The sequence below is a fragment of the Marmota monax genome, unplaced genomic scaffold (assembly GCF_021218885.2).
Source record: "Marmota monax isolate L192 unplaced genomic scaffold, Marmota_monax_Labrador192_F-V1.1 WCK01_AAM20220418_F8-fsc00135, whole genome shotgun sequence".
Taxonomy (NCBI): Eukaryota; Metazoa; Chordata; class Mammalia; order Rodentia; family Sciuridae; genus Marmota; species Marmota monax.
Window position 1 is genome coordinate 588,900 of NW_026694339.1, and position 22,316 is coordinate 611,215.

The 22,316-nt window shown below is 38.0% G+C and overlaps 1 protein-coding gene across 4 annotated transcripts in view; it reads left to right on the top strand.

Annotated features, from left to right (window-relative positions):
- LOC124109060 (uncharacterized) overlaps window positions 1-22,316 on the top strand; it is a 179,250-nt gene that overhangs the window by 67,063 nt on the left and 89,871 nt on the right. For all 4 annotated transcript variants that reach the window (XM_046467537.1, XM_046467539.2, XM_046467538.2 and 1 more), the window contains one exon: window positions 15,356-15,597. In XM_046467537.1, the coding sequence (XP_046323493.1) occupies window positions 15,380-15,597 (218 nt within the window). In that variant the 5' untranslated portion in view covers window positions 15,356-15,379. The remainder of the gene's footprint in view (window positions 1-15,355; window positions 15,598-22,316) is intronic.

The window sequence follows — 22,316 nt, forward strand, 5'->3', positions numbered from 1 at the left end:
TCCCTGTCAATCAGGGCTGGTGACTCAGGGAACAAGAAAGTCTTGACTTGAATAATGGGTGTGGCCCTTTTTGTCTCTGACATCTACGTCCCTCCCAGTTCTTGACAGAGGTCACTGAGTGGCAAAGAGCAGTTTGGGTTCAGTTCTCCAGAACTTCATGACTCCAATTTATTTTATTTGACAAAGAAAAATAGTCTATATTTATTGTGTGCATGCTGTTGTCTTGAAATCAGAACTTCATTATTTCTCATCCTCATCAGTATTCACTCATTCATCCATTCAGCAGATGTTTATTTGGTGAGTGCTTGATAGGATCAGGGCCTGTAATAAAACCCTAACAATGGATTTCTGCCCTCAAAGAGCCCCTGTCTGGAGAAGGAGATGGATGTGAATTAAACAGTCACACTGATAAATATATAATTACAAAAAAGTAGTGAATGATTTGAGAGAGGATGGATAGAGAGACCTCAATACGTCTAATGGTTTCTTGACCATTCAACTAGCCCAACCCTGCATTTGGTAACTATTTGTATAAATAGCTTTAGAGGAGATGCATTTTTCATTGAATGCTCATCTGTGGTGCTCCAATATTTTATCAAGTGCATGTGGCATATTTATCATAAAGGGATTTTAAATAAAAATAAAAGTAGATAATGGGTTGCACTCGTATACTCCTGTCAGAGAGTTCATTAATTTGTTAACTCTTTTGAGATGTCTATTTTTGTCTTTAGCTCATTATAAAGTTTAAGGGACAAACTTAGTTCGTGTGGTCTTTCCATTAAAAATATAGATGTAAATGTGAAAAAAAAAACATACTAATGTTTACGGAATGCTGCATGAACAGCCAGCCTATTTTCTAGCAGTATTTATAGACTAGGTAACACGTTGATTATTGCCATGTTGTTTCTGTGTGTAATCTCAGCCACTTGAAAAACGGCAGGAAGAACTTGTGTTTCCATTGATGTGTGGCCTTTTGTCTTTTGATGTTAAGTTCTAAACCTCAAAAGAGGATTGTGTTTGGCTTCATGTAACAGACAGTGGGCTTCAGTGGTTTGCCTGAATCCGAGTCTATTTTTACTCACAGCCCAGGGATGGTTCCAGACCCCTTATCTTTTCTCTCTGCTGTCTTTGTCTTTGTGCTTTTTGCTTCATGGCCACAATGTGGCTGCTCTTGGTCTCACATCAGAATTCCAGACAGAAGGGAAGAGGGAGGAGTCATGTCTCCTACGTCAGAACTGCAAAGGAGTGAGGAGGAGGGAGGCTTGTGTTCATGAATCAAAAACTTTTCCCTGCTATCTCCAGCAGACTTTGCTTCTCATTGCCAAATATGGGGTGACATGGCTGCCTGTGCCCGCAAGGGAATCTGGAGAATCAAGTCATCCGTTCCAAAAATCAGGATTCTTTCAGCAAGGAAGACTGTGAGAATGGATGTTGGGTAGGCAACGTGTGTCATGAGAGACTTCTAAGTGCTTCTTATCAAGTTCACCAAAACTCTGTAATTGAATAAGACACAGCAAAGGTGTTAGGAAACGCTCATCATTACTAATGTAGCTTCTTTTGTCCAATTTTTTGACCGACCTGATTACTTCCTCATTTTTACCCCATATGGTGGCAGACAAAGAAATTGTAATAGGTAGTACAGAAAAAGTAAGCTCTGCCGTTCTCTTGCGTGTGGCATATTTATGCCTCTACTTATGTTTTTATATGATCTTCAATGCTTACCCCCACCCCAACCTTTTGGAAGGCATCATTTTAAAGCCATTTGTACTTAATATACAATGTATAAAGCTACTTATCCAGGCCCTGCCCAAGGGGGATGCCACTTCCTAGCATGGAATCCCCTTCCCTTAGGACATTCCAGGTTTCTCTATAAGTGTGTCGGCATCAAGCTGTATATTCTATTCTATTAATACTTAACTTCTCTCTTTTTCTTGATGTGAATAAAATAAACTTGAATAGAAGTTCTAGAATTTCCTTCCTTCCTTCCATGCTTCTCATGGATTGAATCATTCTGGATAGCCCTTTGATACACATCCCACACTTTGGAGATTACTGATTTAGAAGGCTGGAAGATTATCTGCACATGGAAGAGGGGATCAACTATTAAGGGCTGATGAGGACCCCAGTCTCTCCTTTCAAGATGGCACCTTGAACTCTCTTTTCCTCACATGGAGGAAGAGAGAGAAAGGTAAAAAGGACCTGAGCTAGTTTCTTCTAACCCTTTAAAAAGGTACCAATGACTTAATCATTCCCAAAAGGTCCTAACTCTTAATACCACCACAATGGGATTAAGTCTCCATGTGGATTTTGGATGGGACACTATCTTTCAAACCATAGCACCCTATCCACTGCTTAACCTCTCTGGTTCTCACTTTGTAATGTAAGGATGTCAGTGCTCATTGTCTAGGGTAATTTGAGGATTAAATGAAATAGTCTATGAAAGAGTATCGTTCAGTTCTTGGAACTTAGTGAGCATTCAATAATGAGTGACAATTAGTTTTTTTCATATTAATGGGTAGGAATAAGGTGTTTGGGTTAGCTTCAATAAGCATGCATAACATTGGGGAACACTGATGATTTCCATTGTGATGGTCAAAACCAGAGTAAAACAAACATGGCCCCTTCCCATCAACTAATATGTCAGCAGGTGTTTCCTTTGTTCCAAGAGTATTAAAACCCCAGCACAGTGAATCCCAACAACGAGTATATCCACAAGACACTAATTTAAAAAAAAAACTATAAATAAATTACAGAAATATTAGTAGAGTAGAAGGAGGGGAACAGGGCAAGGGAAAGGGCAGGAAGTGCTAGGGACTGAATCAGAGCAAATTATATTCCATGCTTTTGTGATTACATCAAAATGTATCCTAATGTTTTATATATATATATGACATCAACAACAACAAACCCCATCAGTTCCAAGCGTATTTCAAGGAAAATGACATGTGTGTTAAAGTGGGTTAGAAGTCACAATCTAGAGCTTACATGTCCTTTATTCTCATTAAGAATGAAAATGGATTGTTCTATAAATAGAACACTGGGATATATATAAGCTGTCCTGTAAGTAGGACATTGGACAACTATGTTATCTTGGATGCTGGGACAAAGTGGATTAAGGGCAACATAAGCCCGGCAGTAGGATTTCAGAAAAGATGCAGTTTTCTAGTGACCTGTGATGACTACTGAGTGTACCATCATGCCCCGATTCCTTGTACATACTGACATTTTGGGGTGATATTTAATAAAGAGCACTGAAATTAGATCAAAATGATAAAAACGTCAACTTTGAGGATCTGATGCCTGAAACTGATCAATTAATATGGTACAGGGAAAAGTTCACCTTTTAACTCCAGAAGTTCCCTGGAATGTTGACAATGACACGCAGCATGACACGGAAGACGAACAGAAAGGTCTTCAAGCCTCATGTCCTGTGGGTGATTCTTTCTTGCAAGCCACGTTTTTGAATCCCGATAATGTGATGGCCTTGAACTAAGTGCTTTTCATGTCTCACCTTGTAGAATGTTCACGGCAACAAAGCCGGTGTTATTTCGCCCCATGACTTACTCACTTATGAAGCCTGGAGAAGTGAGGAATCCTGTCCTCGTTCCCTTGAAGGGGAGGTGGCAGGGTGGGCATGTGAACCTCTGCCTCCTCCACTCGAGTTCTTAACCCGTAAGCCTTGCATGGTTGCCTCAGGGTTCAGCTGTCCTGTGCTTACAGCTCTGTTAATAAAGAAGAAACATTTCTTAAACAACACACCCTAGTGTAATCTGAATCCCTGCAAGACTTGAGATGCATAATTTTTTCTTAATATCTGATGTCTATCGACTGTTAAATGCTAGCAAAGTCATTTATGAAGGAGACTCAGGCAACCCAGTCTGCATCAACCCAGGAGTAGACTATTCTCTTGTTATTTTGTGCTTCATTCAACAGAACCTTAAAAAAAAAAATCCTGCATGTGCTCACTTAAATACTGACTTCTTAGAGTAGAAAAAAGTGATATATTTAATTCATTTTGCTTATTCCTCTTTCTGATAGGAGTTTGGGTAGAATAAGCATAATTTATGAGTTATAGATCTAAGATAATTCTCAGAATTTCTAGTTTCAAGTGAATGTATTTTATAATAAAAATGAATTTTTTTTAAAAAATTCACAAAATGACCCTTTGAGTCATAACCACATTTAAGATACCCCCAAAGTCTGATTATGCGAGTTAAGATTTTTCTTGGAGTTGAAATCAAAATAGTTTTGGGAAATGGCATTAATTCTTTCAGACTCATTGAGGATAGTGTTATAGCCCAAATTCCAAATCATCTATATTCCTAAAGATCATGAGCAGGAACCTGGGTTATAGGTGAGATCGAGTCTTATGTGGACCATTTAGCTTCACCCATCCTACTGGCTCCAACTCTGACCAGATATGATCTACATGTACGTTTGCTCTCACAAGGGACTGGATGAAATATGATGAATTTTTTATACAAATTCATCACTGCTGCCAAAAAAGAGAGCACCCTTCCCTGCCAAGAAGTGAGCAGTTACCTCTGTTGGCAAATTCAGCAACTGCTCTTAGGGAGCAATTGACCAGAAAATTCGAAAACTTCTATCATGTGCTAGACTTCGGCCTTTGTTTACTTAAACATTATTTCACCTAAGTGTAAAACACACTGCTAGGACCCTTTTAATTTTTTTTTTAAGATTTTTAATTCAACTATAAAGGCAATTCAAGTGAGAAACTTCAGTACGCTGATTTTGTTCTTTGAGTCATTGCACTGTAATTAGCTGAGTTGGGTTTTAAATACAGCACAAGAACATCTTCTTGTCTGTTTATGTCAGAAAAAAATGGCTAATGAGCACTTATCAAAAAGACGAACATTTTTTCATTAGATTAAGTAAAATCAAAACAGATTTTATAATGTACTATTATGTTTCAGCGTGGAATAAATTGAGTAAAATAGCTAATATCTTCACAGTTCCCTGAGAATGTCTATGCGTGGCAGGATCCACCTCCCCGCCCCTCCCCCACACACCTAGACTTCAGGAAAGGGCCCAGTTACAGCAACTCTCTTTGGGACATTCAGGCGCATTCCCCAAAGGGTTCGGAATGGTCTTAATATTATTTGTAAAATCTGAACGGCAATGAAGCCTATGTCACCGCTGGTTGTCTTTGCATCATGCCACGTTCTTTAAAATTGTTCCTAAGAATGACTCTTCTCCACTGTCTCACTGCAGTCAGTCAAAATGCCACTGGGGAACTCAGTATCCTACAGAGCTTTCTTTTGTTTTGAGATTTTTGTAGTGCTCTTGTGGACCAGGGTCAGTTTGTGTGTTTTCAAAAGTCACAGATGGTGAAGGCCGATCCCTTAGGAAGGTTTATGATAAAAATGTAAAAGTGTAATAAGACCCTTCTCATGATAAATGTCACTTGGATGGCTGGTTATTGGAAGGTCACCAAGGACTCTTAAGTCATTGCTTTTTCTTCTGTTAGGTGAGAGTTAAAGTCCACGTGCATGCCAATGCCTACTCGGACCTGTCCACATGTATGCATGTCCACAAGGCAGCTAACCTAACAAGCTATTATGTGAATACAAAGGATGCCCTGATTTGGATCTGGAGGATCTTCCCGTATCCTACTATTAAAAGATTGGTCCTCAGTGTGGTGCTGGTGGGAGGGTGTAGAGCCTTTCAGAGGTAGGGTCTAGTGAGAGGTCTCCAATCATGGGGTTATCCCCTTGAAAAGAGGATAGTTGGATTTTTTTTTCTGGATCAGTGGATTATGGTCTGAAACGTCTAAACAAACCTTTTTTTAAGTTGATTGTCTCAGGTATTTGTTACAGTAACAGAAAGCTGACCCTGCACAGAAGAATCTTGCTTTCCTCTAGTCTTCTGAGTTTGCATCAGGATGAATGGCCAAGAGATATATTCTTTGTCTATAAAAAAAAAATGAAAACCTGCTCTAAACACTAACTTAGTGTAGTTGTATAACTTCTGTACACATAGCACATTTTATGGGAGGAAATTTTTTGAAGTATAACACATTCATAAATGTAAGAAGCTCGATGAAGTTTTATAAATTCTGCAAAGTAACATACTGATGTCATCACCCCTGGACAAAGGCTTAGAACACTAATAACACTATAGAAGGCTTCTTTATGTCCTTTGTCATTATCCATCACTCAAAAGTAAATACCATTCTGATTTCCATCACTATAAATTACTTCTGATGTTTATGACTTTATATAAATGAAATTGTGCAGTGTTTGTCTTCTTTCCCTCAAAATTACGTCTGTGAGATTTATTAGTGTGATTCTGTGTAGCAGAAAGTCATTATTTTTCATTGCTGTATCATATTCTGTTGTATGACTCTGCTATCATTTGTTGATTGGTTTGAGTATTGATGAAAGTGTTGTTTCTTGTTTGATGCAAACAGGAATAATGCTACTATGTGTCTTGTTTGTGTCTTTTGGTATACATATGTATGCATTTCTATTGGTTTTATACCCAGGAGTAGAATTGCTGGATCATAGCATATATGCATTTGTAATTTTAGTAGACACTAAAAATAGATTTCTAAATTATATGTAGCAATTTATTGCCCACGTCCCATGTGGGTGACAGAGTCAGGGTCACTCCGCGTGAATTTGGGCTGACAATGAAAAGACCACACAAACACAGAAATACCTTTTTCTGGGTTCAAGGGTGGCTCTGAGACTTCAGCTCCCATGTTGGAGGGCAAGGGGAACGAGGGAGGCAAGAAGCAAGAGGCCAGAGAGACAGCACATCCTGTTTTTATTTAGAGGGTGGACATTCCTTAGAAAATTCCATCCAAACAAGGCAAGGGGGTTCTGTTACAGCAAACACAGGGGTGGGGGAGCCCAGTACCATTGGGTAATGCCCACTCCCAGAGCCGCACTCCCTTGGGGAGCAAAGGTGAGGCCCACCTGCCTTGCCCTTTGTGCGATGCTAGTTCCACACCCCCATTACTCAAGACTAAGGGGCCAGTGCTCAGCTCCTGTTCAGGGCAGCTCTTGACAGCAATTTATATCGCCACCACCAAAATAATAAAGTTCTAGTTATTCCACATCCTCACATACGCAAGAGAATTGTAGGCATTCTGAAGAGTTTAAAAGGAAAACCCTTGTGTTTTTTAATTTTAATTTCCTTGATGATTAATGATGTTTAGTTACTCTTACTGTGTTTATTGGCCATGGGTATCCCCTTTTATTAAGTCTATCAAGTCTTTTGTTTATTTATTTTTAAGTTGGGCTGTCTTTTTTTCGCATTGATTTGTAGAAAATCTCAACATATTTTACATATGTATTATATACTTATGTCTTTTGGTAAACATAAGTTCTTAAATTTAAAGAAATTAGATTTATTCATCTTTTATGATAAATGATATTTGAGTAATTTTTTAAATTTACAAACATTATTTATATTTATCATGTAGGACATGAGGTTTTGGAATATAGGTGCATTGTGGGATGGTTAATTAACATATGCATCTGCTCACATACTTATTATTTTTTTGTGTGGGATGAGAACACTTAAAATCTACACTTAGCTATTTTCAAGAACACAATACATTGTTGTTAATTATAATATCCACGTTGTAAGATAGAGCTGTTGAATTTTTCTAACTGAAACTTTGTATTTTTTGATGAATACCCCCCCACTTACTCTCCTGCATTAAGACATTATTTTGTTCACCCCAATGTTACAAATATATCCTGTATTACTTTCTAGAAGCTTAATTGGTTTTTTTGTTTGTTTATATTTAGTCCTGTTATCCATGAGGAATTTCTTGGCATACTTTGAGATAGGATAAGATTTAATTCAAAATATTAACTATATTAAAAATATCTTTTCCTTCATTGGTACTTGTTTTATAAATTATGTGGTCTTATGAGTGAGAGCATCTGGTTTTTAGACTCTCTGTTCTGTTCTATTGATATATTTATCTATCATGTGCCACTATTTTATACCACTGTGGTATACAGTGTTACCACTATTTTATCTATACATTATAATAAATCTTGATATTTGACAATGTAAGTTCTTCACCTTCTTTTTTCATATCTGTTTTGGCTGTTCTAAGTCTTTTGTCTTTCCATGTAAAATTTTAGGATCAGTTTATTAATTTTCATAGGCAGGTTAGCTAGGATTTTAATTGGGATTACTTTGAACATGTAGAGCAATTGGGAGAATTGACACTTTGACAATACTTGGTCTTCTAATCCATGGACATGGTATATCCCTCCATTTATGTAGATTTTCCTAAGTTTCTCTCAGTAGTGTTTTGCAGTTTTCAGTGTATAGCTCTTACACATTTGTTATTAGGCATTTTCCTATGGGATGCTTTTGATGCTAGCTATTCTTAGGTGGTTTACATTATATTAATTAAAATGGTATTGTTTTAAAAATTTCACTTTCTAATTGTTTAGTGTAGTATTAGGAAGTACAGTTGATTTTTAACTATATCTATATCCAATGACTTTGATAATTCTTGTTTGACTTTTTAATTCTTGTTCATTAATTTATTTTGAATATTATATGTTAAAATCATATCCCTTATGAACCATGATAGTTTTTTCTTTCAAAAGACTTTAATTTTCTTTGCACTACTAGTATAATATCCACTAGAAGTAGTGATTGCAGACATCCTTGTCTTCCAATCTCAGGGAGAAGCATTTCAATATTTTACCATTATTATATTTTCTGTTGATCTGAAAAAAGGCCATTATTTCATTAGTTTGAAGATATTCCCTTCTATTCCTAGTTTGTTGAGATATTTAAAAATCATGAGTGAGCACTGAATTTCATCACTCCCCCTTACATCTATTTAGTTACTACTACATAGCTTTTCTCATTTACTTAGTCAATGGGGGTAAATTTTATTGATTTTCAAATATTAAACCAGTTTTATATTATTGTGATATATTAGCTAAGGATTTATTCTTTTTACATATCACAAGATTTGATTTCATAATATCTGTATTTGACTTTCCCAAATTTTTTCATTTATTTTTATGAGAGAGAGATTGACCTGTACTTCTTTCTTGTAACACTTTTCCATTATTGTTAAGTTGTGTATCAAGGCCTCAAAATATGAGTTCAGAAGTGATTTTATTTTATCTGCTTTTGAATAATTTATACAACATTGATTTTAATTCCTGGAATGTTGTAAGAATTCACTGATGAGTTCCATTAGGGCTGGAAGTTTTCTTTGTGGGTAGGATTTTAATTACTGACACATATATTTAAAGGACAAATAAAGGTTTGGATTTTCTATTTCTTCTTGTGTCAGTTTTGATAAGTTAGTATTTCTAAGAATGAATTTGTCCATCTCATCTGAATTATTACATTTATTGTTCTCAAGTTATTTATACTATCTCTTTTTAATGCCTTGAAGATCTATAGTGGTGTCCCCCCCTTTTTTTTCTGTGTGTTGACAGTTTTTGCCTTCTGTTTTTTCTTTACAATCTTACCAGGATTTTAATCATTTTAACCTCCCCCCCAACAACCCACTTAAAAAAATACTTTATGTATTCCTCTTGTACAGATATTGGCAAAATGTGACTAATGGGTCAGATGTAAACCATCACCTGTGTTTGTAAACACAGTTTTATTGGAACTTAGCCATATCCATTTGTTTATATACTGTCTATATCTGCTTTTGTGTTACAATGGCAGAGAACTCCATATAGATATTATAACCCACAATGTCTAATATTTTCACCATCTGTCCATTCACAGAAAGATTGACTACCTCTGCTTTATTATGATTTTTTCCATTTCATTGACTTTTTTCCTTATCTTTACTATTGTTCTCTTATGCTTTTCTTTGATTTTAATTTGCTGTTTTCTACAAAGCTTCTTGAGATTACTGATTTCCATCCTTGGGCTTTTAATTTATTTATATTTTTATCTACACACAGAATGGCTGTGTCTCACAAGTTCATATTAATATTTTCTTTATCATTCTGTTGAGAATATTCTTATTTCCAATATGAGTTCTTATTTGATGCATAAGCTATTTACAACTTTATTGATTGACTTTCAGGCATTTGGGGATTTTTAAAAAGTTCTTTGTTGTTATTTTTATTGACTTTAAAATGAATTCCAGTGTGGTCAGGGAGCATGCTTGTTTGGTTTTTTTCTTTGGAATTTGTTGAGACTTGCTTTATGGTCCAGAACATATTTTGGAAACTGCTCCATATAAAAATACAATAGTTGTGTACTGTGTTAAGTTAATCATGTTGTTCTAATTTCCTTTATTTTAACTAATTTATTTTCTGCTTGTTCTTTTATCAAAGAGAGGAGTATTAATGCTACACAGTGTGGTTGGGATTTTGTCTAATGTGCTTTTGGCTTTCTTAATTTTTGTTTCTTGTATTTGAGCCTATGTTATGAGATCATCATTTTGAAATGACCTTTTATCTTTATCAAAAGCCCTTCTTTTAAATGTAACAATATTTCTTAAGATCTATTTTTTTTCTGCCACTAGCATATATATACCAGCCTTCCTTTCTTATTAACATATGCCTTCTACCCTTTTACTCCCAACTTTTCTGAATCTTTCTATTTAAGATAAATTTCTTATAAGTAACATGTATTTGGATTTTTAAAAAAATTCATCTTGACAGTCTTTGCCCTTTATCTGGAGTATTTAATCATTACTAATGTAATTATTACCATTTCACTCAATTCCTTTATCTTAATGTTGTTTTTTTGTTGGTCTCATTATTTTTTTCTTTTACCTCAAGTATTGCTTTTTTAGGGTTGAGATTGTTTAACACTTTTTTTCTATTTTGGGGATTATCCTGGAGGTTATGCCATGCATCCTTAATTTATTGTAATCATTGTTGAATTAGGATTGTTATCACTTGCCCCAAAATGCAGGTACCTTATAGCACTGGAACCAAATGTACTCTCCTATCTCTTCTGCTACTGATGTGGGAAGTTTTAATTTTATATCTCTAAAGCACAGAAGAAATTTTTGTTACCATTTTAAATAGTCAATGTCAATTCAAATTTATTCACTTCTCTACCCTTTCCATTGCTTTTATTTTCTGCATTATTATTCTTTCATTGAGGATGTTTTTTCTCCTGCCTAAGGAGCTCCTTTTAGCATTTCTCTTATTATAGGTCGACTCAGGATGAATTTTCTGTTTTGCTCATCTCAAAATTATGGCTTTCCTTTCATTTTTGAGGAATAGTTTCCTTGGGTATAAAATTCTAGCACTGCAATGATTTGAGTACTTGAAAAATGTTATTCTTTTGTGTTGTCCACTGTTGTTTCCATTGGATAATTCCACTTGCTCTTGTTGCTTTGAAAGTCTTTTTCTTCGAATTTGATGTTCAACTGTTCCAGATGGAGCCAATGGGAGTCCATGACATGGGCTCCTTGAACTTTTGGCATACCTCACGATCTTTGAGCATTTCTGACAGGATGCTGCAGGATCGCCTTTTACTTTCTCTGCCTCAATGTCTGAAACAGTCATTTCTTCAAAGAGCTGTGGTTCCCTTTTGTGGAGAATGGTATTTAGAAATTAAAATCTGGGCATTAAGGGCTACTGGAGTGCCTTTGGGTCTAGGCTCAACAGAACTAGGGGATCTCATCTCCAAAATCTCTGTCTTGAATCTGTGAGTTCATATCAATACTCCCAAATTCTGTCTAACACCAGAAGATTCATTTTAGTCTTGCTTCTCTCTGTACAGTATTTGCAAGTTCTTTCTGCAGGTGAGAACCTGGTTCATCCAAACCTCATTGTATTTACTCATTTGTCTGGGCTTCGAGTCACAAGAAGCAGACTGAGAATTGCTAACCCTATTACTATAAAAACAAAACAAAACAGAACATTAAAAAAAAACACAAAAAGCTTCTAACTATTGTTCAATTTGTTAACAGATTTTTGTATCTTTAGACTGAAGATGTATAGTCAAAAATAGTTATTTTTCCCTGGTCAATGTGATTCGTTTGAAATCCAGTAAAGTTCATTTGTTTCTATTTATATTCCATTTTAGGTTTTCTCCACCCTCCATCATAAATTTGACATCATCATCATCTTCTTCCAAAACATTAACCTGGTTCCAAAACTCAAAATGACATAAAAAGGTGTATTCAGAACAGTGTTTCTCTCCTCTCCTCCTCTATCCCCCTTGTTAATACCGGTTCATTGGTTTCTGCTTCAATTTTCCTGAGTTATTATTTTGTAAATATAAGTACAGAAAATATATTTATGTTATCTTAATTCCCCTTATTTTTTACACAAAATAGCATACTATATAATTTTTTGCACTTTGATTTTTCTTTTTCACATCTTCTTTAGTCTCTTTCCTGCTGTGTGATATTCATTGTGTGAGGGTTCTATAGCTTATTCAATCAAATCTCTTAAAGATGTTTTCCCCCCAATATTTTTCCATTACTAACAGTGGTTCATCTTGTCATAGGTATTTTTGTGTGGTTCATCTTCAAGGTGTATTCTTATTGTGAGTTGGAGGCTAAAACTCACGATGGCTTTAGTAGACATTGTCACATTACCCTCCTTAAAGGTGGGGACCTTCCTACCCACAATGTATTGATAGGGCCTTCCTCAAGGCCCTTTCAAAGGCCCTATCAATAGAGGATGCTATCAAGCTGTGTAATGTGTACCAAATCTGATAATTGAGAACGGTATCTCCGTGTACTTATAATTTGCATTTCTCTTATTATGAAAGATGTTGTTCAGTTTTTCATGTTCAAAGAGCACGTTAAGTATCTTTCTCTGTGCCTTGTCTGCTTGTGACTTTTGCTTACTTTTCTGTGAGGGTTTTGACATCTCCCCCCCCTCCCCAATTTTAGAATTCTTCATGTGGTAGGAAGGATATTACTCTTAATTTCCGATGCATTTTAATCATAGTTATCTTAAAATCTGAGTCTGTGGGGCTGTTTTCATTGGATTTTTAAAAATTCCTTTGGGTTTTTTTTTGTCATGTATACTTCTTTCCTGGTAGGCCTTGTAGTTTTTTGTTGAGTTCCAGATCCTGTATATAAAAAGTTGCAGAGATTCTGGAGATATCTATCATGTTCTGCTAGAAAGAATTTGGTTTTCTGCTGAATGACAGGTGACATGGGTCAGATACTTTTAAAACCTTGATCAAAGCGGATATAAGTGCCAGGCACAGTGGTGCACGCCTGTAATCCTAGCGGCTCAGGAGGCTGAGGCAGGAGGATCACGAGTTCAAAGCCAGCCTCAGCAAAAGCAAAGTGCTAAACAACTCAGTGAGACCCTGTTTCTAAATAAAATACAAAATAAGGTTGGGGATGTGGCTCAGTGGTCAAGTGCCCCTGAGTTCAGACCCCCCCCCCAAAAAAAAAGCTAATGTAGGTCAATTTGAGATTTGTACTTACTCTGAAGAAGTAGCCCTTTTTGGGTAGCAGGGGAAAAGGAACACAATAGTTCTTTACCCAAATATTTTTTATTTTTTGTTTTTAAGTTAAATAGTTTTATTTTTAATTTGTTTTAATTAGTTACACATGACAGTACAATGACCTTGACATATCATACATTTGAATCAGATGGGATTTAATATCTCATTTTTCTGAGTATACAGGTTGCAGAATCACATTGGTCATGCATTCACATATATACACACAGTAATAATAATGTCTGTTTCATTTACCCAATTTTTAATGGGATTATTTGTCCTTTTATTGTTGAGTTGTAAAATTTCTTTATATATTCTGAATACTAGGTTTCTATCACGTATGTGATTTGTAAATATTTTTCCTGTTCGGAGGGATGTCTTTTCACTTTATTGCTAGTTTTGCTGAGGATTTTGTCCTTCTCAGAAGCTCTGCAAGCTGATTTCTGTATCCTCAGCACTATGAGACTCCTATTTTCTCCATAGACTTTCAGTTTCGTGACAGTTGCTTGCTGCTTTCTCTGTCTTGTTCAGAGCTGCTGAGGAGCTTCCGGTGCTGAGAGGGAGCTGTATGCTCGTTTCTCTAAAACACTTTTCTCTAGGATGGTATAGGCCTTTCAAAATTATCTCCTCCTCCAGTGCAGCAAAACCACACAAGATATGGATTGCTGCTCTCTCTTCAGCCTTTATTCCCCATGTGGCAACTGGCAAATACCCCATGAGAAGCAGAAGTGGCAAATGCCACGTGTGTCACCCTGCCCCCAGGAATGCAGCCTCTGAAGTCCTGCTGCCTTCATTATTTCTCAGTACCTTCCGACAGCTCTTCTTTTACGTTTAATCTGGCTTTCATAGTTGTTCTCAAACAGAGGGGTTATTCTGATACTAGTTATTCCATCATTGCTAGTAGCAGCAGTCATCTTTCCACTTAGCACATTTCATTAAATTTGTATGGAAATGAGAGAACACAGTCAAATTGACAAAGCATTTTACAATTGACAGGGAAATTGGCTTGCTCATTCGCTGCTGGGGAGGGGATAAATTGGTACCACCTCTCTGGAAGGCATTAATTTATACCAAAATCCTTAACACTTCATCTGCCCTTTGACCCAGCAATTTTGCATCTCGGAATTTATCCTAAGAAAATAATCATGAATACACGTGAAGATTTATTGGTAAAGATCTTTCCCATGACCAAAATGGGAATAAAAATCCTAAATATGAAACAATAGGGGATTTGAGAAATTCTGGTGCATCAATGCAATGAATATAATGGAATTTAATGCTACAGAAGATGGAGAATATCCAAGTACATTGGTGATTTACTATTTAGAGCAGGAGATTATAAAACAACATATACAGTCTGATCCCATTAGGATCCTATTAAAAATGTACACTTATGTATGTAAAACTAGAATAATATACATGGAATTGTTAATACTGAGTATTTTGGGGTTGTTGGATTTTCTTCCCTTTGTAGATGCATATTTAAATGTTTTTCTATGGAGCATGATTTGTGAAAAAATTAATATACTTTTGGAAAAAAACTTAACTGTTGGCAGGCCCTCTTGATAATGTCTTCTGGTAAACATCTTATCTTACACTGATGGTCTGAGCTATGCTTTTCTACTCTTAGGGACTTGTAGATTTCAGCTCACTGAAAATACTTCATGGAATAAAACACCTCCATATAAACATACTATAAATTCCTCCTGGTAAAATTCAGACAGAGGCTTCACCTGCTTCTGGTAGTGTGTGCCAGAAATCTTTTTAGTAAGGAGTTCTTTAAAAAGGTTCATAGAGTTTGTGACAAGGACCTAGATTATAAGGCAGATTTATTTCCTAATGTTCTTTTGAAACCAGTGGCCAACATTCAATGTAGATGCTTTTGCAAAACTAAAATCCAGTTCTCTGAAAAACCTTCTTATCCACTGTTGCTTTCTCACTGAAGGTCCTCTCCGAGGCAGCGGGCACTATGGCTTCTTGGGTTTCCAGGATGCGTCCTAGGAATGCCTGTTCCTTGGCTACTTCATCCAAGATCCAGAGACATGAGGATTGTCATCGGCAGCACAAGGCCTACGGGTACTTCTTGCCCATCCAGACAAGATGGCAGGACAATGACCAGTATGGGCACGTGAACAATGTCGTGTACTACAGCTACTTCGACACCATTATCAACCATTACCTGATCAGGTAAGCATGGGTTCTGCAGCTCCAGAGCCTCACTTTGACCCTCTAAGGCATCCTTGGCTGGGAATTCAAGTAGAGCATCCTGAGACGATATCCCTCCATTTTTTCTCTGCATGCCCAACTTTTTTGTAGAGAGGCCTGTAGCTCAGGTTATTCCAGGGGAGAACAGAAGGATCTATATGTGAGTGAGGACTGTGTTGCTGTGCGTGTCCTGAAGTCTCAGGTGTTCGTGTATCTTGATTCTTTGCAGTAAATTGTCAGCAAATGCACAGGCTTTGAGTCTCAAATAACTGACACAATAAACCACATCATGTTCACATGCTGGGCAACTTGAGCAGATATTAACATCAATCCTCAAGGCCTTTTTGTGAGAAAAGCAGCTGCTTCCTCCACTGAGGACACCTAACAGGGAGAGGGAGGGAAGATGTGAAGATGCATATTGTATCTTCTGAATGCTGATAACAGTTGCCTTCTGATTGGTGTGTTTGCAAGATTGGTGAGTATGTATTGAGTTAATTTAATTCTCTATATGGAAGATTGTGTCCTATAGAAAGACTTGTGTAAATAACCAACCTTGCATTAGCTGTGTGGTTTTGATCAAGTTGTTGAGCCCGTGTTGAGTCTTCCATAAAAATAACTCACATTTATCAAGAATTAAGTCCAGCTCTGTGAAGCGTTTTATACTAATCTCAAAGCAAGTGTGTGAGAGGGTAACAGAGACTTGGTCTGGCTGGCAATTGCCAGTATCGACATTTTCTTGTCTAAGGACTTTCTCTGGCCACCGGAGTCCCTTTTGCAGCCAGACTAGAAATGCCGAGGAATGGGGGTGCCTTTCCAGAATCAGCCTTCAACTACTGGCTGGTGGGAGTCAGTGTATAAATTCCCAGCTTCCTCCCCTCTGGGTGAGATCACCCTGCGGTGTATACTTTACACAGGTTCCTGGGATTCCCTGGTGGGATTAAGTTTATTACCTAGATTGGTAGCTTTTAAAAAAACATTTTTTGAGATAAAATTTAATTTAATATTTTAATCATTTTAAAGTATGCAATTCAATGGCTTTTAGTAAATTCTCAATGTTATGCAATCACCACCACCATCAAGTTCCAGAATATTTTCATACCCCCAACAGGTAGTCCCATATCTGTTAGCCCTCACTCTCAATTCCCCTCTCTTCCCACCCATGGATAACCACTAATCTACTTTCTAATTCTATGGATTCGCCTATTACAGACATTCCCTATAAGTGAAATCACACAGTCTGTAGTCTTTGGTGTCTGATTTCTTTTACTTAGCATGATATTTTCAAGGTTCATCTATGTTAGGGCATCTACTAGTACTCTGTGCCTTTATATGGCTAAATACTATTCCATTGTGTGGCTATGCCACCGTATGTTTATTAATCGGTTGATAAGATAGTTGAATTGTTAGCTCTTTGGGCTGTTATAAATAATACGACTGTGAACATTTTGTGTGCAAGTTTTGTGATAGACATCTTTTGGAGTCTTTTCATTCTGGTCCCTCCCTCACTTCCAAAGGAGTGCTTAATCTATCAAAAATACCTTAGAGTTCTCACTCAGATTGCAGATTTGCTTAAATTTCTTCTTATTTTCCAGTGCTGGGGGTGGAACCCAGGGCCTCACACTTGCTAGGCAAGCTCTCTATCCCTGAGCTACATCCTCAGACAACACTGCTTCTTTTTTTCAAAAGGGCATGTGTGGTACAACTTCCACTTGGAGAGCACCTGTTTCTTGCGAGCTGCTTGGTCCTGAGTCTGCACACTTATTTCCCTTTCTATGCATCTGTCAGTAATTCCTCTAGAAAGCAGATTACACTTGCTTACTTGTGAATCATAAACTGTCATTTGCAGCACTCATTTTGGCTTTGAGGAGAATGTGTGCTTTGTACTTTAAAAATCCACAGCAAAAGGTAAAAAACAGTATTTGAAGTTTAATTACCCATCATTTGTCAAGTGGGGAAATTTGATGGTGAATTTTCCAATGCATACAGGGCTATGCCGTCTTTCTTAGGAACAGTCAGCCTTGGACCTTCTTTGGGTGAACTCTTAAGACACCTCAGTACAACCAGTGTTTGTTTTTTGTGGCTTTGGAACATCTCTCATTTAAGAAGGGATGTCTGGAAAGACCGTGTTGAGAACGGTTGAGTCCTTTATCCAGTGGAGATGATTTCTGTGGGATCCGAATTTGTTATAAACTGCTTTTCACCAAGGTCTACTTCTGCCAGTTTTGGGGTAGAGATGGAGGTTTTGGCAGCTTGTAAGGGAGAATTCCTGCCAGAATAGTGTCTTTTCCCAGGTAGAAGTCTAGATGTTAGGACATATTGACCCTCAAATGGTGAAAATACCCTGAATATTGTGCCCAGGGACTCACTGGTCATGGTTTTGTAAAGAAGATGGATTACCTTTAAATGTATTCTGAGAGATCTGAGAATTGTTTAGTAGGCCACTCATGGACTGTCAGAAGCAAAGCCATGGAGGAGAGAGGATGCGGGGACGATCAGGCCAGGAGGGTGAACTTGCCTTCTTGGTCCAGGAGGAGAGCAGCTGCTGAGGCCACAGTGCCGCATCCCAGCCTGAGCTGCCTAGAACCTTCCTTCCTTGAGGGGGTTTCTCCAGGAGAGTGGGCCAGGGAGTGGTGGAGGGCCGGCTGGGGAGGGTGAGCAAGACAGCGGAACAGGCCACAGGCTGCCCAGAGTTCCCATCACTTTGACACAACGGAAGGGGTTAAGTCATTCTTGAATAGTTTATCGCTCATCAATTGTAATTAAATATGTTTATATTAAATTATGTTCTGTAATTAATGTAAAATCCTTTAGCCTATGCTGTTATTAGAACCAGATGCTGAAGTACCAACAATATTTCAACATGACTGTGCTGCCTCGCCAGCTGTCTAACTGTAATTACTTTAATCTCAGCTTGTTATCTAATTATCACCTTTGTAAAGGGAAAAGTACTCTCTAATGCTTACTGATTGTTTCAGATGATGATGAAGAGCGGGGAACAGCTGTCAGAGATCGTGGGCCCTGCTTATCACAATGAAGGAAGTTATCCTGAAGTGTATTCAGGGCCAAACTGCTGAGGAGAGACGTGCCAGGCGGGAACTGGGGACTGGCCAGTAAGGGGAGACAGGTGGCATGCTGGTTAAGGGTGCGGCCCCGTGGATAAGCTGGCAGGTGACACCTGCCTCCTCCAGCAAAGCCTGGGGACAGGGTTCTTAATCTGTTTGAGACTCAGTTGCCTCGTCTATAACATGGAGGCTGTAACTGTACTAGAAACCACCACTGGGGATTGTTATGAGGATTAAATGAGATAAGGCATTTGGGGCCTTGAGCACAGGGCTTGACAAATTGCACATACTTAGTAAATGTACCTGTTCTTCCTTTAAAAAAAAAAATCTCAGTGTTGGTTTTCTCCATTTCTACCTTTGCCTTGATAGCCAAATCTAAAAGAAAGAAAATGGGTATCTGGATGCCAACAATTTGACATTATCAGTTTGTTTTTCAAATTATGTTTAAGTTCTGACCTATTGGGACTGAAATTTATCTTTGCACAGATTGTTCAAAACAGTTCATCAGGGCTGGGGGCATAGCTTAGTGGTAGAGCTCTTGCCTAGCATGTATAAGGCCTTGGGTTCCAAGCGCAGAACAACAACAACAAAAAAGGTTCCCCAAACTTTATAAAATAGAGTATAAATGAGTACTGTCAGGCAAACCTTGAGGGTGCAGAGGAGAAGCAGCTCTGTCTTGGAATATCTAATGTCTGTATTAGCACTTCAGCCATAACTAGTTCATTCCTAAATAATCTTTAAAGCAGATGTCCTCAGGATGTCTATTAAGCTTCTAATATCCTCTCTCATTTTACCTCTCAAGACCTGCACCCCCATCAGATGGGAGTTGGTCAGCTCTCTTTGTTATGCAAATAGTGGAAGATTCTCCAAGTGGGAGAAGGCCCAGCTGAGGGGAGAGGACCAAGCCAAGGTGAAAGTCAGACCCGTAGGAGAGGGTTAAGTGACTGGGCTTGTAAGGGTGGTCCTAGCAAGATCTGAGACCGTAGAAAAGAACTTCTTTAGGAACCAAGTGGTCAGAACTCAGTCCCTTTGAGGGCAGGAAGTAGGAGACTCTTTTTAAAGGTAGACATCTTATCTCAGGTAATAGAAAGAAAGAAAGGAATAGGAAGCAAGGAGACAAGAAAGGAGCCTGAAAGCACAGCTCAAGGAGCCCCAAAGGCCTTTGCACAGAGAGATAAGAGGAAAGAGAATGCAGGAGAGTAGAGGGAAGAGGTTGGTGAGGGCCAGAGAGGCCTTGGTTCCAATCCAGACTTTCCTCCTTTGAATCACTGTGTGACCTCGGCCTTAGTATTGACAATTAATATTTTAAAATATTGTATAGCCCCCTAGGTTAGGCATAATAATTATGGGTAATGTTTGCAAAGCACATAAAATGATAGTACACTATAGATGTTATTATCAGGTAGGATCAAAGCCGGGGAAGTGTGCCTGAGATAGCACAACCAGGGTGCTGAGGAGGAATCCGTGAAAGTCCTGGGAGTATCTCTTCTAACCACTATGGATGTAGACATGTGGGGCGTGTCAACTGGGGTGCAGTCAGGAAGATGGAAACTGCTTCAGGTCTTTCAAACAGAGAGAATTTAACACAGGGCTTTGGTGCTGCAGAGGTTGAAAGAACTCACAGAGCCAAAAGGGGACATTAATGTCATGCAAAGATTAGCACTTCAGCAAATGTTCTTATATTTAAGGCTGGGAAATTACAGAGGAAGTCAGTTACCAGAGGCCACGACTGCAGAGAATGGGGGCCTGACTGGGTACTGGAACCCTGGAGGCAGACTGTGTCAAGACAGTTCTGGGAATGACCAGTTGATGCTCAGTGCTGGGGCTGGATGCGGAAATAATGGGAGCCAAAGCTGAGTGGTGCCAGAACTGGAAGAGAAAGGGTTCTTTCTTCCCCTCCTCCTGCCTTCTGAACTTCCCCTAATGCCTCCCAAGGCTAGAACCAAATCAGAAGCCTGCGCAAAGGAGATTGTGTGCCCCTAGAGTCAAAGCAGAGCATGGAAGGGTGGGACTGAGGCTGAGAGCCTGTGTCCTGCAGCTTATGGCTGTCTTTGCAGTGTCTCCTTCCACCCTTCAATCTGGTATTTTGGAAGGAGGTGAGTAAGCAGCCTGTTACTAATTTAATTAATATCTGCTTGTTTTGAATTTTTTTTTTCAAGTGAAAAGCAAGGATTACATCTATATTTTATTTTCACTTGGTGGCAAAGAGCAAATAAATATAAGCAAGTCTGTTTTATTTTACCTGTAAGAAGCAGCACTGCTTAACAAGGAGTGTGGTCTGGAATCAGACGCGTCTTCTCTTCCCCGCTCCAACCTTTTCTTCCTCTGTACAACTGTGTGACCCAAGGCACTTAATATTTCTCTGCCTCAGATTCGTCACTTGTTTAAAAGAGTGAATTAAAAAAAAAGAGTGAGTAAGAGTCTTCTTGTTACTATTGCTCTGTAATATAGTTTTAAGTCTGGTATCGCTATACCGCCTGATTCGCACTTCCTGCTTAGAATTGCTTTTGCTATTCTGGGTCTTTTATTTTTCCATATGAATTTCATGATTGCTTTATCCATTTCTACAAGAAATGCCGTTGGGATTTTGATTGGCATTGCATTAAACCTATAGAGAACTTTTGGTAATATCGCCATTTTGATGATGTTAGTTCTGCCTATCCATGAACAGGGTATATTTTTCCATCTTCTAAGATCTTCTTCTACTTCTCTTTTTAGGGTTTTGTAGTTTTCATTATATAAATCTTTCACCTCTTTTGTTAGGTTGATTCCCAAGTATTTTATTTTTTTTGAGGATATTGTGAATGGAGTGTTTTTCCTCATTTCCGTTTCAGAAGTTTTGTTGCTGATATACAGAAATGCCTTTGATTTATGCGTGTTGATTTTATATCCTGCCACTTTGCTGAATTCATTTATTAGTTCTAGTAGTTTTTTTGTAGACCCTTTTGGGTCTTCTAGGTATAGAATCATGTCATCTGCAAATAGTGATAATTTAAGTTCTTCCTTTCCTATTTTTATGCCTTTAATTTCTTTCGTCTGTCTAATTGCTCTGGCCAGTGTTTCGAGAACTATATTGAATAGAAGTGGTGATAGAGGGCAAACAGCATGGTACTGGTACCAAAACAGGAGGGTGGACCAATGGTACAGAATAGAGGACACAGAGACTAATCCACAAAGCTACAACTATCTTATATTTGATAAAGGAGCTAAAAGCATGCAATGGAGGGAGGATAGCATCTTCAACAAATGGTGCTGGGAAAACTGGAAATCCATATGCAACAAAATGAAACTGAATCCCCTCCTCTCGCCATGCACAAAAGTTAACTCAAAGTGGATCAAGGAGCTAGATATCAAATCAGAGACACGCCGTCTGATAGAAGAAAAAGTTGGCTACGATCTACATATTGTAGGGTCGGGCTCCAAATTCCTTAATAGGACACCCATAGCACAAAAGTTGATAACAAAAATCAACAAATGGGACTTACTTAAACTGAAAAGTTTTCTCTCAGCAAGAGAAACAATAAAAGAGGTAAATAGGGAGCCTACATCATGGGAACAAATCTTTACTCCTCACACTTCAGATAGAGCCCTAATATCCAGAGTATACAAAGAACTCAAAAAATTAAACAATAAGAAAAC